The 16,374-nt window shown below is 51.6% G+C and overlaps 1 protein-coding gene across 3 annotated transcripts; it reads right to left on the bottom strand.

Moving 5' to 3' along the window:
• Positions 1 to 92: 92 nt before the first annotated feature.
• Positions 93 to 16,270, bottom strand: ANKLE1 (ankyrin repeat and LEM domain containing 1). Of its 3 annotated transcripts, XM_037885660.2 has the most exons (9): positions 15,975 to 16,268; positions 12,477 to 12,629; positions 10,773 to 10,878; positions 9,600 to 9,720; positions 5,193 to 8,510; positions 3,452 to 3,614; positions 2,782 to 2,941; positions 1,907 to 2,036; positions 93 to 946 (listed from the first exon to the last, which is right to left on the bottom strand). In XM_037885660.2, exons 1-9 carry the CDS (start codon positions 16,040 to 16,042, stop codon positions 774 to 776), a joined length of 4,392 nt encoding a protein of 1,463 aa, XP_037741588.1. In that variant the 5' UTR covers positions 16,043 to 16,268; the 3' UTR covers positions 93 to 773. The 3 variants fall into 3 exon arrangements, with proteins under 3 accessions (XP_037741588.1, XP_043391778.1, XP_043391779.1); XM_043535843.1 differs by lacking the exons at positions 93 to 946; positions 1,907 to 2,036; positions 2,782 to 2,941 and adding an exon at positions 2,985 to 3,170 and having other exon boundaries at positions 15,975 to 16,270; XM_043535844.1 differs by lacking the exons at positions 93 to 946; positions 1,907 to 2,036; positions 2,782 to 2,941 and adding an exon at positions 2,985 to 3,167 and having other exon boundaries at positions 15,975 to 16,270.
• Between the last annotated feature and the right edge of the window lie 104 nt (positions 16,271 to 16,374).

Below are 16,374 nucleotides of genomic sequence, written 5' to 3'. Positions count from 1 at the left end.
CTGTTTGCTTCACAAAGCAGAACAGAGGCTGGGGGATGGACTGAGACGAGACCCAGCTCAGATCCCTGCAGACAGACAGGCTGAAAAGCTTCTACTTCTGAGTTAAGAGCCATCCACAGTGATTTATTTTTTAAAAAAACACACTTAGGGAAGAATAATAAAAAACTTAAAAAAATACAAACCTTCAAGCAGCACAAAAACTAGCAGTATGTAAAAGGTCGTGCTCCCCAGCGCCTGCTCTCCCGCAGCTCTTTCTCCATGTGCAATTCCACAGACAGAATCAAGAACATGAACAGACATTAACAGATACGATGTTTAAAACTCCCCTGCCCCTCACATGCCGGTCAGCACACGACACTAGAGAATGATTCTGCTTCCTACAAACGTCGTAAAACCCCCAGGTGTTCTTTATTCCTGACTTCTCGAGGCTCCTGCTAAACCTCAGAGCAGCAGAGATAAAAGACAAATTTAATTCACGTTTCGGTGATTAAAAATCCCTCCCCGGCAGGCAGGAGGCACCTTCCACGGCCAGTTGGCCAAGTGCAGTTTAACGCTCCCCCTTCTCTAGGGAGAGGTGAGCAGGCGTCAGTTCCAGAGCAGCATGGATTTCCCCTTTTCTCGAGCAGCAAGTTTCAGCCCTGCTGCCGGTGGTGAATGACTCCAAGACCCCGTCTGGCTAAGAGCTCCGTCATCCCAGCGCCCCTCTGCGAGCCGTACACCTCCCCGGCTCACCATACGCAGTCATCCAATTGGTGCTGCAGCCGGGAGCATCCTCACTGCCCAATCTGGATGTCTGCGGGACGCAGCTGCCGTTCCCCTTCCGCCAGGAAGATCTGCATGGCCCTGTGCAGCATGTGAATCCCCAGGCACCGGCGACGCTTCATGGGCCAGCTTGCCACCACGCCATAGTAATTCCCCTTCTTCTGATTGGTGAGCATCTTTAACCCTGGAAGGGGAAGGGGAAGCATGCTCACTCAAGCCTTCTGCAGTAAGGAGGTGGAGGAGTCAAACGGTTTCACTAGCAGGGGAGCCCACAGCTTGATTCTCCCCGCCCCCCCGTCCCCCAGCGGAATCACCCCCATCCTGTTCCAGCCACGTGAAACTTCTCTCTGACTGCCCCATGGGAAGGCTGCTGAAGGAGGTGCGTTTCCACGGAGCGCAACAGAGTCTCAGCTGCTCGTGTCAGGAGTGAGTTCAGCTCAGTGACAGCCCCCCCCCCCCCCATTTCAGGCAGGGCGCGTTCAAGCTAGGCCCCCCAACATGTGGAAATCTTTCCAGCAGAGTGCCGGAGGCATTGCCTGCCCATAGCAGCCCAACTGCAACTGAATCAGAGAGAGACTGAAAACAGGAAACGGCAACCTGGCTGCAGAGAGAGCCAGACAGGCTCTGACGCAGAGACGGTTAAACCTGCTTTACAGTAGAGGCAAATCCTTTCTCCCCCCCGAAAAAACAGTGTACATTTGCCCCAGGCTCCAAGCCCCTTGATCTCAAGAGGATGGGATGGCTAGAAGCTCAGAAGGGCGAGCAGACTGAGGTTCACGTGAAACCAAGAACAAATATTTCATCTTCAAAGTGCTTTATAAACAAGCCAACCCTCCCTGCCCCACTAGGAGGCAAGTTGTCATCGCCATTCCACCTTTACAGATGGGGAAACTGAGGCACGGAGCTGCGAAAACTTCCCCAAGGTCACGCGGGGGGGATTCAGTTTCAGAGCTGGGATTGGAATCTCAGAGTTGGGGCTCCCCGTCGTGGGCTCAGAGTCCAGTCCCTCCCCTTCTAAACCACATCACCGTGGGGCTATGGAGGGAATGGCCAGATGGGGGGGTGTCTTTAAAGGATTTCGGGGAGCGGGAGAAGCTCGTGTAAACCTAGGACAAAACCATTGTGCTACTTGCTACTGCCTTACCAATCGCATCCACCAAGCAGGCCTCCCGCGTGTAAGCTTCCACTGGGATGACGTTCTGGAAGCAGTGCACGGAGATCACGCCCTGGCCGCCCGCCCAGATGTCCAGGATGTGCTGCACTTTGGGGCACGCCTGCGGGGGGGGGGGCACAGTGGTGACTACAAACCTTCCAACACAGCGGTTTTCAAACTTCATTCATTTGCAGACCCCTAAAATAAATTTCGAATGGAGGTGCAGCCCCCTTTGGAAATCTTAGACAGTCTGCGGACCCCCAGGGATCTGCAGACCACAGGTTGAAAACCACTGGGGCGGCAAGTTATCCCGTTAGACACACTGGGCATGGGCCATTCCCAGAGACATTTAAATCCAAGCAATTTTATTCTTCCAACTGGTTCTCGGCCAGATCTGGAGCAGCCAGCTCATTGTCCCCTGACAGGTTCCTGGTCATTCTCCACGGGACGGCCATCTCTCCAGGCCCTCATTGACAAGTGGTACAAGCGTGAACGGTGCCAAGTAAGAGCCCTTAGGCCCGAAGCCCTTTCCATCCACAAAGCAGGCCGGCTCCCAGCACCCAGCCATCAGCTGGTACCAGCTTCCTGTCACTACCAGGCAGCGTAGGAGTCAAAGTGGCAAACCTTGACGTTAAAGGGCTCTCCTGAGGCATGCACACCCCACACCCCTTTCCACAGGGGACTAAACAGCTTTGGGCCAGATGCTGGCCCTGCGTAAATCAGTGAGCGCCAGCTTTACGCTGATCTCATCTGTACAGCGCTTGTGTTAAATGTGGGTTTTAAACCTCGGGCAGAGCAGAAAAGTCTCGTTTAGGGCCTATCGCCGCCTAGTGGCCGTTTGTTTTATGACTCCCCTGCCCAGTTACCTGCTTCTTTCCACCCTTGTAGTGAGTTAAGGACTGGTAGAGGTGGCTGTAGGGTCGGGAGCGTTTTCCTTTGCCCACGTAGAAGATGGCACTGACGAAAATCCTAAAGCAGTCAGCCTGGCTCACGTGCTGGCAGCGGAAAGGTAAGTTCTGAGTCACCCTGCAAGAGGAGGCAACGCTGAGCGTAGAAGGGTTTGGTCTCATTTGCTGTTCCTTACACACGCCCCAAGTCTCCGGCTGAGCTACTTCTCAGCAGGCTGCTGCCCCGCAGGACTCCTCTGGGGCCCCGGCTAGTTTCTGTGTATTGTTATTAGCTCAGGCTCTTTTAAAGGGTCTCAAAAATCACCAGTCACTTCGGAAAATCTTGGCCAGCGGGCATCAGTTCCCTGCTGGTACAAACACGGCATAAACCATCTCCCCTGGCCCCACGTAGGTCCTGCAGGAATAGGACAGCAGAGGCACTCCTGCCAATGGAGCAGTAGGGTAGAAGAGAAAGTTCTCCTAGTGGACCTTCCCCAGGAGATGGCAGTTTTAAGGCAGGTCAGATGCGGGGACCTGCAAACCTCATCCCTACAGACGAAGAGTTCAGAGAAACCCCCTAAGAGAGAGATGGCAAAAGCCGCTCTGCTTGGACATGGTGCAGGGAGAGAGCTGGGAAGAGAGGCCATACCTGGGGTCCAACAGCAGATAGTTAAAGCTGGACTTCAGCACGCCCTCCCTCCACTTCCTGTTCTTGTCGGGCTTGTCGAACTGTCTGGAGAGAGCCATGTCGTCGTCCTTGCAGTCGGGGATCTGAAAAGCCTCTAGCGCAGAGGCCAGCTCAGGGCTGAGTCCTGTGCCAGTGCAAGAAGCAGCCCATTTCACACACACACACTCCCCCAGAAAGGCGGGAGGGGGAGAAAGAGAGCGTACAGCTAGATTAGACAAGGCAAGGCGAGCCAGAGATGGCTAGGCAACGTGGAGTAATTTGGACATGCCAGAGAGCACGCAGCTGTCGTCTCTTCCCAAGAGACATCACAACAGCAGAAATCTAGTGACTGCAGCACTTTGGGCTGTAGGTTACCAGGTACGTATGCTCTGGATCTGGGCTATCGGTTTGTGTTTCCTTACACTGATTACCGTCCTCTCGGCCTCCGGATAGCTAGCCTTTCCTAGTCCTTTAAGTGAACGTCACCACATCACAGCGGGGGCAAAGCTACAAAGAAATCCGGCCATTCCAAACTGCCTCAGCAGCAGTCGGACCCAACTGGGATTAATGCCACTTAATTCTCTGGCTCTGAATGTCCGACTAGGTGCTCTGGGCTGTTGGGAGAGGTCACTATAGTGAACTGGTAGCGTTTAGTGCCTCAGAGCCAATACAGAGTGGAGTCCAGGCTTGGTAACTGAGCAACGCAACACCTGGAAGGGGGAGTAGGTGCTTTCTGATGCTGTCGAGGAATGATTCGTCTAGCAGTGATGCTTTTAACAGAAAGAGAGCTCGTGGAACAAACCAAGGGGGTTGGCATGGCAGAGGGGAGAAAAGGGGTCATGTAAGTGGTTGCTTTCTTTGGGGTCTGCAGTGATGTGGACTCAAACGCACCTTTAAAGAAACCTCTGTACACAGGAGCTACACTGGTTTAATTTGAGGTGAGAGTTTAAACCAATTTTGTCAAACTGATGCCAAACGCCACGTGGGACTTTACTTCATGTTCAAGCAGATTGAGGCCTGGTCTACACTAAAAAGTTTGGCTGACCCAGCTATGTTGCTTTGGGGGGGGGGGGGTGAAAAATCGACCCCCCTGAGTGACGTAGTTAAGCTGCCCCGTCCCCCGTGAAGACAGGACTAGGAACTCTTCCATCGATCTAGCTACTGCCTCGCAGGGAGGGGGATTAGCTACGCCCGCCATCAGCCCAGGTCGCGTCTACACGGAAGCACTCCAGTGACGCAGCTGCTGTTCCACGGCAGCATTTCAAGCATAAACAAGCCCTAGCTCTATTAGCAACAGATTTAAGCTAAACCAAGATTATAGTGTCCACAATGCGGTCTGAACTGGTTTAACTAACCCAGTGCAAGTTTGTGTGTAGACAAGAGCAGGCCCCAGGACTGGAAAAGCAGCAACAGAAAAATCTGTTAAAATGTTAATGTTGCAGACCTTGTCCACACAGAAAAGCTGCACTTGTTTAAACCGATTTAGTAAAACCAGTGCAAATCCCTGTGTTGACACTGATTTCAGTTGGCGAGGGGCTTATTTCAGGTTCCTAATCCACTTTAGCTAAACCAAATGTACCCGGTTTAAATTGGAGCAGGACTCTGCAGGAGTTTAACTAAATCTGTTTAAACAGGTGCAGCTTTCCCATGCTGACTTGGCCTCTGACAGAACAGCTTAGCTCAAAGCTCCACACCCACCTGTTCCCTGAAAGAAACTGCTTACCTGCAGACCTCTTCCTGGCCTGGGTGTTCGGGTCTTTCATCAGTTTGTCGAGCAGCTGCTCGTAGAGCTTCCTCGTTAGACCCGTAACGGGCCCTGGGTTCGCGCCCAGCTTTCTCAGCTTCCTAATGAGGGCCTCGTCGGAAAGGAGATGCAGCTTGGAGGTTGCCACGGGTGCCTTGCACTGCGGTGGCTGGTTCTCCTTGCTCTCCTGCTCCGCCAGTTTGCTCTGGTAGGCTCTCCAGTCATAAACGATAGTGTCATCGGAGCTTGTAGTATCTGCAAGGACAGACGCGTTGTCCGTGCACGGGACGTGACGCTCGATTAGCGCGTACCCTTCCTCCTCGTCCATGTAGAGATATTCCACTGGCTCACAGGTGCTGAGGTTCACAGGGCGGCCGCCGGGTGAGAGGGGAAAGTCCTGGCTGCATGAGTCCAGCACGGGGCTCAGCCTCCCTGAGAGGTGGTCGGTGGCAGACGTTGCCCGAGAAGGCCTCCTGGAAGATAGCCGACTGAAACTAACCCTGGAGGGACCAGGCTGCCTCTTGGCATCCAGCTGAGGCTGACGGCGCTCCTCTTGCAGGCACGCACTGAGCAACACTCTCCCACATTCCTCACTCACAGCATCGGACTCAGCCTGGGAGAAGGCTGTTGCACCAAGGGGCCTGGTGAGAGCAACCTGCCATGTTGGGTCTGTGCAATCACCCTCCCCATCCTCTGTCAGCCACATGCTGTCTAATGGGGGGTTGTCTGTATCGGAGCTTGGGAGGTGGGGAGGGATGCCAGCGTGGCAGGCAGCACCTGGCTCGGCTTCGCCCTTGTTACCAGACAAGGCCTGCTCATTGGTGCCCCCATCAGAGTCTAGCAGCACCGTGGGGCTGGCATCTGGGTAGCTGCTACGACCAGCAGAGGACCCCGAGCGGCTAGTGGCTTTTGCGATTATTTCAGTATCATCCAGGTCATTCGTTTCTTCTGCTTCCCAACAAGATGCATTTTCACCCCCCGGAGCGACCCAGCTTCCCCCTGCAGTATTAACTTCCAGACAGGGGGCAGGGCCAACTGGCATCCAAGGCATCCCCTGGGGGCTCCTAATTCTCCTGGGCCGCCTTGGCATCTCCAGCGTCTCCTCGAAGAGCGATGAGGAGGAGTTGCTGTCACGCGCCGCGGACGTCAAGCGGCTCTTTGTTCTGGGGGTGACGTGGCAGGGAAGCAGTGGTGAGTGGAAGGACTTTGTGGGAAACATCTTCTCTTTCTCACTCAAGTAAGAGAGCTCCTCTTCTCCAGAACTGTCAGCGGGACTGGCAAGGCGCTGGATCACTAAGGTGTCAGCTTCACTGCTCAGACTGGGAGGCTTTACCGATCTCCCTCTGAATGGGTTGCCGTTCATTTCTTCCTCTCTGCTATTGTCTTCCATGTCCCCGCCTGGCATCCCCGTGTCCGGCGTCCCTCCTGTGGCCCCACCTGGCGTCCCCATGTCCGGCGTCCCACCCGTGGCCCCGCCTAGCAGCACCGTGTCCGCCGTCTCTGGGTCAGACCCATTTGCAGAGGGATCCCATTCCTGAGTATCGGCTTTTCTTGCTACCCACTGGCTACTGGTCAGTTCTGTCCTTGCAGAGAGACTGTTCTCTGTGGAAAGCAGCATCCCCTTCAATTTACGCTGCAGTACCCAGTCTGCAATAATTTGCTTGCAGTTCACAGCGGAGGCAGCTTCCCAAGGACCAGCCTCCTCAACCGCAACAGCAGCCGGGGTCAACTGATGTGGTTGCTGAGTTGACAAGATGTTTGAGCCGCTGTCATTCTGCTTGTGAGGGACACACTCAGCCTGTACCGCTTGGGAAGGGCTCGATATCCCCGTGTCTTTGAAAGATTCGTGTGCAGTGCCGCAGGTACACAGCTCTGAAGCTGGCTTCCCAGCGGAGGTCAAACCAGAACCATCCCTGCTAATATGGGATGCTTCTGAACTAGCATATAAATGCCTTCCTCCTGCAGTCTCTGTGTTCTGTGACGCGGAGCGGGACACGTGCTGCATAACTGCTTCCAGTGCAGATGGCATTTCTACCAGCTTCTCGCAGCTCTGACCTGCGGTGCTGGCCATCAACTGTTTGCCTAAGCACACTTGTGAACTCCCATCTTTGCTGCCAGCGTAGCTGGAATCAGCACTTCCGGCCCCGGCACACCGAGAAGAGCTGCAGCATTGTGTATCTCCACCGGTGCAGCCATCTTTCCCTTCCAAGCATTTCTTCTGCTCACCGTGGTCAGAAGCATCTGCGGCACTAACGTAAGAGTCGCTGTCACAGCTGCCATATTGGCTGCCGCTGCTCTCGGGGCCTCCGCTAGGCACCTGTCCAGTGACGCAGGGAGAGTCTGAATTTTCATGTGTTCTGGCCAGGAACGTTGGATCCATCACTGTCTTTTCCAAGTCATAAATGGCTGTGGAGTTAGCCCGACAGAACAGGTACACGTGGTCTGGGGATGTGACATCCAATCCTTCCTGGCCATTCACCTTTCCTAACATTTCGAGATCAAGGAAGTCACTGAGCTGGGACAGGCCCAGAGTCCCGTTGGCATCACTAGCTCTGGGGTTGCAGCGTGGCCCGGAAGGGCTTTCCTTCCAGTTCCCATTGTTACGGAGGGGGAAAATTTTAGGGGACTCACAGAAACTGACACTTCTCCGTGCCCGCACTGCATGGCTCATGCTGCAACGCTGTGGTTGAGAGAAGATCATGGGCTCCTTTGAAATGGATTCATCCTGGCAAGGCACTGGCTGGGAAGACAGATCGTGACCACCATCTGTTGTGTTTTCATAGCCACGGCCAGGTGGTGTCAAACCATTGTCTGTCTCTGAGGAAGGAGAAGCAGAAGCTTCATCCCCAGGAAGGCCCTGTGTTGTAGTCAGACCTGAAGTTAGTTCTCGAGGCTCATTACTGGCTGAAAGCCAAGTGCTGGACAGTACTGGCTGAGGTAGGCCAGGACGGCTGCTAGGATCATTGTCAGACAAAGTGGAAGGTCCTTGGGAACGCCCCGGGTGTGAATAGGCACAAAAGGCCAATGTGGACAGGGGCATTGAACCGCACGGATGGTCCTGGAGATTCTCTGGGATACAACTCAGCCGGCCACTTGCATCGGCAGCTGCCGCGTTGTTAAAGGTGACACCCCGCCCTGCGTTACTGGGACTCCTGTCCGGCAGACACTTTTGGGTGCTGCTAAGCGGTCCAAGATCATCCCACGCTTCAGAAAGACTTGAGATGATACTGGTTTCTGTGCAGTCGTCAGTCAGAATGGAAAGGAAGCTCTCAGTTCTTCTGAAGCCTTCATGGCAGACTGTACAAGACAGAGCGACACACCAGTGTTCATTATATTAAAACAGCAAACATCAACGTATGTTTGCGTCTTACAAACCATGCTAACGAAACACACACAGCAGTTCATCTGCAGTACCACCTCGTTAGCAAAGCAGACAGTCAGGCACCAGCACTCCTAGAAACTATTCCTTGCTCTGCCACTGACTCCATGTGTGACCTTGAGAGAGTCACCTCACCTGTCTGTCTCAGTTCACTCGCGTGTGATGTGGGGAGCACCTCGCAGCATGCTGTCAGGCTTCATTTTTAAATCAAATCAAAGCACAGTACAACTCAAAAGGATGCAGTGTGGTCTAGTGGACAGCGCACAGGACTAGGGCTTAGGAAACCTGGTTTCTATTCCCAGCCACTGGCCTGCTGGGTGACCTTGGTCAAGTCACTTCTCTTCCCTGTGCCTCGGTTTCCCCATCTGTAAGATGGGGATACTACTACTGCTCTGCTTTGTGAAGCACTTTGAGATCGACTGATGAAGAGTGTTACCTATGAGCTGGGTATTATTATCATCACAGCAATACGGAGCATTAATCCAGTTTGCTTTGGTTTTTCTAGACTGCAGATAAGTGAAAATGCTTGAGAGCAGTTTGTGGGATTGGGTCAGGGGATAGAGGGATCCAGAGGCTTTCATTTCTAGGTCATATCAGGCAACGAACAGCAAGAGTCCTCATCTGTTGGTTGTTCAGTGCCTTGCTAGGTCAGTAGAGAGACCAAAGACTGAGGGGCCAGAGGCTTACAGTACCCTCTCAGCGCCACGGAGATGGTCTCTCCAAGTCAGGGCTGAGACAGATGGTTTGTGGGAGGACGTCTGCAAACAGACAGCGGCCCAGAATCCAAAGCCTTTCCCCAGCACTTATTGCAGGGAATGTGTTAAGTGTTGGGTTTTTTAAATACAATTTTGCACTTATTTAAGTGTCAATTCCTGCTTCAAACAGGGGCCAGATAGAGCTCGTGAGAAGGTGATTCTCCCGAGGCAGCTGAAGCCCTTACAAATGAGGGCATTCACAGTTCAGAAGCACAAGCCCAGCACTCATTCAGAAATGCTTACTGCACTTACATGTGTGCGTGTTTGCTCCATCGGCCTCCTCTGGGAGACAGGCATGCTGGAAGCCCTGCAGGATTTGCACACACATCTTGTTTCCCTGTTCCAAGGCTAAGTCGATTGCTCTGTTTCCATCCTGAAGAGCAAAGGCACCAAAAAAAAAAAAAAAAAAAAGGATTAAACACATACCACCTGATCATGCTCTGCTTCTCAAGGGGAAACACTCTGCTGGGAACTACCCAAGTGTAAAGGTGAGACCATGCTGCGCTACTCAGCTGGAAAGCCACATCTGGAGGCTCGCCAACCTTAGGCTGGAAGAAGATTGCCCGTTATGCAGGTGATGTATGTAGTTTCCAGAGACAAAGGGTCTCAAGCTAAACAGTAAAGGGATCTAGTGGAATAAGAAGAAGCTGTATTTAAATAGTGCTGATCACACCAAAACACTTTATTAATGGAGGAATCACTTCATTCATTACTGAAATGCAGCCACCTCTGAGGTGGAACGTGGCAGCTGTTTAACTGCGCACAGCAACACAACAGGAATCAGGGTGTAGAAGAATACTGTACCCAGGTGAAGCAAAAGGCTCACCATGGGGTGAATGAATATAGGTGGATCTTCCTGTTGCAACACAGCCATGAGATGTCAGCTCCTCAGGGCAGGGACCATGCTTTTATTTCTGCCTTGAACAGAACTGGCAGTTAAATAATAAGCTTTAATGACAAGTGCTCAGGGCCACGGACAGTTTAATACATTAATGTTTCCGCTCTTGCTCAGAGTGACAAATGGAACAAATCTGGTGGCCTCTAATCCCTAAAAGACATTCACCCACATCATAAAATCACCAGTCAGTTCGACCCAGGCAGTAATCTCTGCTCAGGACTACAAGGAGACATGGTTTTCCATTCAGGGTCCCTCACTGGTTATAGATTCATAGATCTTAAGGCCAGAAGGCACCACTATGATTATCTAGTCTGACCTCTGGCATAACCCAGGCCACAGAACATCACCCAGCAAGTCTTGCATCAAGCCCACAAGTTGAGCCAGAGTGTATAAGTTAGAAAGATCCAGTTTAGAAGACTAGATAAAATGATGAGAGAATCCATCACAGCCTTGAGAAATGCCTGTCCCTAAGTTAGTTAGCAAGAGCCTGGAGAAGATGACAACACTGAAATTATAATTATACGAACCTGGTCTTCGAGATTTGGGTCCCCTCCGTTCCTCAGTAGGAGCTTCAAGCATTTGTAACATCCCCAAGAAGCTGCCACATGCAATGGCGTGAGTTCCTCTACTGACCTGAAATACACAGGGCCCCAGGTTTACATTCCAATACCTTTATGTGCCTTAAGAAAATAATTCTTTAAATGCCAATGTGTGTCTATTAAAATGCAACAAAGGAAACAGGAGATTATGATACAGTATAGTGAGTAATACCCGCTGATTGGTGTATATTTTGGTACATAACATTTTGCAACTACTTCCAACCTTGTTTGACAAAGGAAGAAACACATTTCATTTAGTATTGTCTTGTCAAATGTATGATTGAGTCTAGTGGAGGGATGGACTGCAACCACTCTAAATATTGGTATATCAACATGATAAGACACACAAATGTTTTTCTTTTTATACGTAAGGTCTGAACGAGCTCTCCACTGACAGCTAGTGATGAGCTGGGGGGAAAAGGCTTCAGGACCAGATGGTATTTACATGAACACACCTACTCAGCCTAGGTATCCAGCAGACAGAGCTATATTGCCAAATGATTTGTAACCCAACACCAACCAAAATTGATTACTGGATGGGTGCTCAAGCTGGGTCTGTGTTATATTGTTAAGAGGGGCCTTGGGATATTGAACCTGGCACTTGTTACTGCTGACTCCATCTTGCAAAACGGTTACATACACTCCTTGTACAACCTGTCATGATATAGACCATAACAAGGTTTGTGGCAGTTTGTATTATTGCAAGCTTTCTAAGAAACACATAATTCAGGAGAAGTTTATTATTGTTTTATAAGAGATCAGAGTTTCATATTTTGTCTGTCTTTGCATATGCAACTTCTAAAAGAGTGACAAACGTTTAAAATTTCAGAGGGTGGTTTAAACAGCAATTCTGTGGAGGGCAAATCCCTGAGACACGTTATCGTACTGAATGCAGTTCTGAACACTGGCTCACAACGCCCTGGTTGAAATGGGACCATCTTCAATAGTAACACTTCTCACAAGTTTACAGTTTACAACTATTCTTCTCTGATCAAACCTCACATGCATCTCATCTTTTTAGCTGTGCAAAAAAGAGAGGCAAAAAGTCATTCCAGCATCTTTCAGTTCAAACGTGATTCAACAGGACCCAGCATACCCGGATCTCACACATTTTCCGCACTGGGCTGGAGCACAGACTACGTACCTCCCTGATTGCCCTGCCTTTTCAGCAGGTGAGAAATAAAGCCACACAATTCACATTGAACACATCTGTGTCCAGTCTGTCAGTTTCAATGCTCTCAGATAGAATCTTGAGCAAGAATCTCCCGTCCATCAGCACATTGTGATAATCCACCAAACAGAAAGTTATTTTTAGGTGTACATAAGGAAAGACAGATGTTAACTAATCCAGGATCACAAGTTTGGGGTAGATTTCCCAATGACTAGCGCACAAGACTAGGGGGCAGGACTCCCCAGCTATCCCCAGCTTTGCCAATAGCTTAGTGTGTGACCTTGGGTGAGTTACTTCACCTCTCAGTTTTTCTATCTGAACAACAAAGACGTTGCTTTGCAGTGGAAAGAGAGAAGGATTAATTCATTAACGTCTGAAGTGCACAAAGTATTAAATGGGCTTCATCGGCTAACTAAAAACTGCCCCCCTTCTCCCCAAATTAAAAAGCTTCCCCAGATTACCTGGCATTTGGGTTGCCGCCATACTGGAGAATCAGCTTCAGACAACGAACCCCACTTTCCCTTTCTTTGCCAGCAGCCAGATGGATCGCTGCATTTCCTTCTGGCAGAACCAGGTTAGGATCCGCACCCTGCTTCAGCAGTGCTTCCACATCCCTTCAGATGTACAACAGGGCACCAATTACACGCTGCCAACATGGGATAGTCACACAGCATGACTAGACAGGGACCATTCAACATGAGACTAAGATCTTCGGGGCAGGGACAATGTCTGTTTAAAGTTTCTACAACAGTCATTCCACTATGTGAGTATCAGATAACAGTACTATAGACCTGTCATTTATTAGAAGTCTATCATCTAATGCGAGTGGGTGTGCCGGAAGATACATAATTTCAATGTCTAAAGATGCATCTTTCAACTGAGGTTACACTGCTGGCAAGAATCTCTCCTTGTCCCCCAAAATCTCCAGACATGTGCTGGTTAGGGACTGGTGTTCCCTAGCAGATATAATCCACTGACAAATGACATTTTTTGTAACAATTTTTTCCTTTTTTAAATCTATTTCAGGGTTTTATGTTGCTGCTCTTAGCCATGGTATCTGAGCACCTGCCACATAAAATCTATAGCAATTGCAGAGTCCCTACTGGCCTTCATTGAATCTCATGCATGTCTCCCATTTCAAGATGAAGTCTGCATGAGGCTGCATTATGCACACTTTAAATTTTATTAAATTTACTTGTGTGTTTTTCTTAAATTGATTTGGGTCAGGTTTTTCTCCCTTGGATTGTTTTTTTCTTGGGGAGAGGGGTAGAAAGTGGTGTCATTCTTACAGTAAAATGCACTTTCTGAAGAGGAAGGTTTTGGCAGCAGTTCATAACAATAATGTGTTTGTCACTAAAACGCCTGCAGACGCACTTTCTCTTCTCACTCTTCATCGGGTGGGGGGAAATATACTTGTAATTCACAAGTGATTCAAGATTGCTACAAGTTTTGCAACAAACTTCTGGCCCTCAAAACAATGCACACAAGGAGCACCTACTACTTTATCAGTAGCCTTCACTCGTCACAAGCTTCCTGTTGCCTCTGGCTGCTGGCTTTCCGGAGGCAGCACCTGGTGGGGTGCTCCCCCCTTTGGATAGCTTTCCCATGCATTGTAGACTTATGCTTCCTGTTTCTCCTGATTACTTGTTTAACCGGAGGCCCTATTTTCAGTGAGAAGGCAAAGGCTCCGCCCCTTGTTATAGTCAGACTTAAACCTCAGGCTTCTACTAACAAGTCCAGACATATCCCTTGCGTTCTGAGATTAGATAGCTCGTTGTTTTCAGCAAGATATAGGGGCGTTTGAATCCTCTCATTTCTACCATACAATCATCAGAGCAGCCTTTTTCTACCCACACTTTAGAGAGAGAATTCCCCCTAGGCAGGAACAACTTCCCCTCTCTGTGCCTCAGTTTCTTCATCTATAAAATGGGAATAATGATACAGATCTGCTTTGTGATCTACTGATGAAAACCATTACCACCACCTCTTAAACACACCAAGGTGCGAAATAACCATGAATTACCATTATACAACCAGCAAAGATAAAACTAGTTACTTTCTTGGAAAGCATAATACAAGTATAGTGAATTGCTTGACATTGGAATTGCAATGACTATGAGGTACAATTTGCAAAAAGGTATCAAATATTATTGCACATGTTCAAGCAAAGTACTGCATAAATGGTATAGGGCTACACACTATTGTATGCTTTGGCTCATACCAGCAGGCAGGCTCAGAGCTGCAATGAGTGCAAGGTTACTACTGCTTATTTATGTACCCTCAGAAGCATCTTAGGTACTTGGAGACATACAAAGACACAGGCTCTGCCCGAAAAGGTTAGTCTACCCAGATGACACAAGCTCAGGCAATTGGACAAGACGTGAGCCACCAAGCAGTGAAGAATCCTTAATGCCTGGCTACTGCTCCGCCCTACGTTTGATTAGTGCTGCTTTGTGACAGCAGGGTGGGCACGGCAGCTGGCAGACGCACACCCACACAAGCACCATAGGCCTGTATGCTTTGGCGCTGCCCTCCATGGGGGCTGAGTGGAAACCAGGGAGTAACAGCCATAGAATCAGTGGCAGGGGACAAAGTTGCTAGCTAGTTAGTACAGGGAGTCCTCCCCTCCCCAGTGCTGCACATTCCTTCCCCTTCCCCCCCCCCACTGGGGGGAGTCCCCCAGCAATGCAATGTGCATGGTGAGCACCTGTTTCTCCAGTGTAGCAAGCCCCTTGGTGCACAGCGAGCTACCTCCTGTCACCAGTGCAGTGTGTCCCTGGTAGCCCCATAGCAGCAAGGTGCCTTCCCCCTAAGTGAAGCAACCCCCACTGCACACTGAACCTGCCTGCTGACCCCTTCTCAATGCAGTGTACAGTAACACCCCCACTGCTACCTATAGATTAACCCCCCCAGTGCAGTGCATGCAGCGACACCCCCACTGCTACCGAAAGATTACCCCCCCAGCGCAGTGCATGCAGCAACACCCCCACGGCTACCTATAGATTAACCCCCCAGCGCAGTGCATGCAGTGACACCCCCACTGCTACCGAAAGATTACCCCCCCAGTGCAGTGCATGCAGCGACACCCCCACGGCTACCTATAGATTAACCCCCCAGTGCAGTGCATGCAGCGACACCCCCACTGCTACCTATAGATTAACCCCCCAGTGCAGTGCATGCAGCGACACCCCCACTGCTACCTATAGATTACCCCCCAGTGCAGTGCATGCAGCGACACCCCCACTGCTACCTATAGATTAACCCCCCATCGCAGTGCATGCAGCGACACCCCCACTGCTACCTATAGATTAACCCCCCATCGCAGTGCATGCAGCGACACCCCCACTGCTACCTATAGATTATCCCCCCATCGCAGTGCATGCAGCGACACCCCCACTGCTACCTATAGATTAACCCCCCCAGTGCAGTGCATGCAGCGACACCCCCACTGCTACCGAAAGATTAACCCCCCCAGTGCAGTGCATGCAGCAACACCCCCACTGCTACCTATAGATTACCCCCCAGTGCAGTGCATGCAGTGACACCCCCACTGCTACCTATAGATTAACCCCCAGTGCAGTGCATGCAGTGACACCCCCACTGCTACCGAAAGATTAACCCCCCAGTGCAGTGCATGCAGTGACACCCCCACAGCTACCTATAGATTAACCCCCCAGCGCAGTGACACCCCCACTGCTACCTATAGATTATCCCCCCAGTGCAGTGCATGCAGTGACACCCCCACTGCTACCTATAGATTAACCCCCAGTGCAGTGCATGCAGTGACACCCCCACTGCTACCGAAAGATTACCCCCCCAGCGCAGTGCATGCAGCGACACCCCCACTGCTACCTATAGATTAACCCCCAGCGCAGTGACACCGCCACTGCTACCTACGGACGAAGCCCTCCCCCCACACAGCAACCTGCCCCCGAGCAGCGCGCCCCTCCCCCGCTTACGGGGCCTCCTCGCCGCGCAGCGCCTCGCACAGCCGGGCGGCCAGGGCCGCGGGCCCCGCGCGGCTCATGCCGGCTCCGGGCGGGGAGGGGGGAACCGCTCCCCTCAGCGCATGCGCACACCGGGCGGCCCCCCGCCCCCTCCCATCTCGCCGAAGGCGGGGCCGCCGCCGCTCCTCCGCCCGCGGGCAGGCTCCGGAGCCGTCCCCGGGGGGTCCCGAGCCGTCCCCGGGGGGTCCCGCTCACGGCGGCGCCATCTCGCCTCAGCCCCGGGCAGCGCCCGCCCGGCCGCTTCGAACCTCCCTCCCGCCCCGACTGCGCCTGCGCGCCCCGCGGCGCGCCCGCTCCTCATTGGCCGCCGCCGCTTCTCCCTCCCAGCCAATGGGCGGCGGCGCGGCCTTTG

This window comes from Chelonia mydas, chromosome 25 (assembly GCF_015237465.2).
Source record: "Chelonia mydas isolate rCheMyd1 chromosome 25, rCheMyd1.pri.v2, whole genome shotgun sequence".
In the NCBI taxonomy this organism is placed as follows: domain Eukaryota; kingdom Metazoa; phylum Chordata; order Testudines; family Cheloniidae; genus Chelonia; species Chelonia mydas.
Note: the sequence above shows the minus strand (reverse complement) of the source record. Positions and strands in the feature narration are given on the sequence as shown.

Bases quoted from the DNA above. Each gene is read 5' to 3' on its own strand.
- ANKLE1 (XM_037885660.2), bottom strand. From the start codon at position 16,042: ATGAGCCGCGCGGGGCCCGCGGCCCTGGCCGCCCGGCTGTGCGAGGCG. The intron at 10,879-12,476 runs GTAATCTGGGGA...TGTGTATTTCAG, and splicing joins GGCGGCAACCCAAATGCCAG to GTCAGTAGAGGAACTCACGC. The intron at 3,615-5,192 runs GTAAGCAGTTTC...GCACTGGCACAG, and splicing joins GGCCAGGAAGAGGTCTGCAG to GACTCAGCCCTGAGCTGGCC.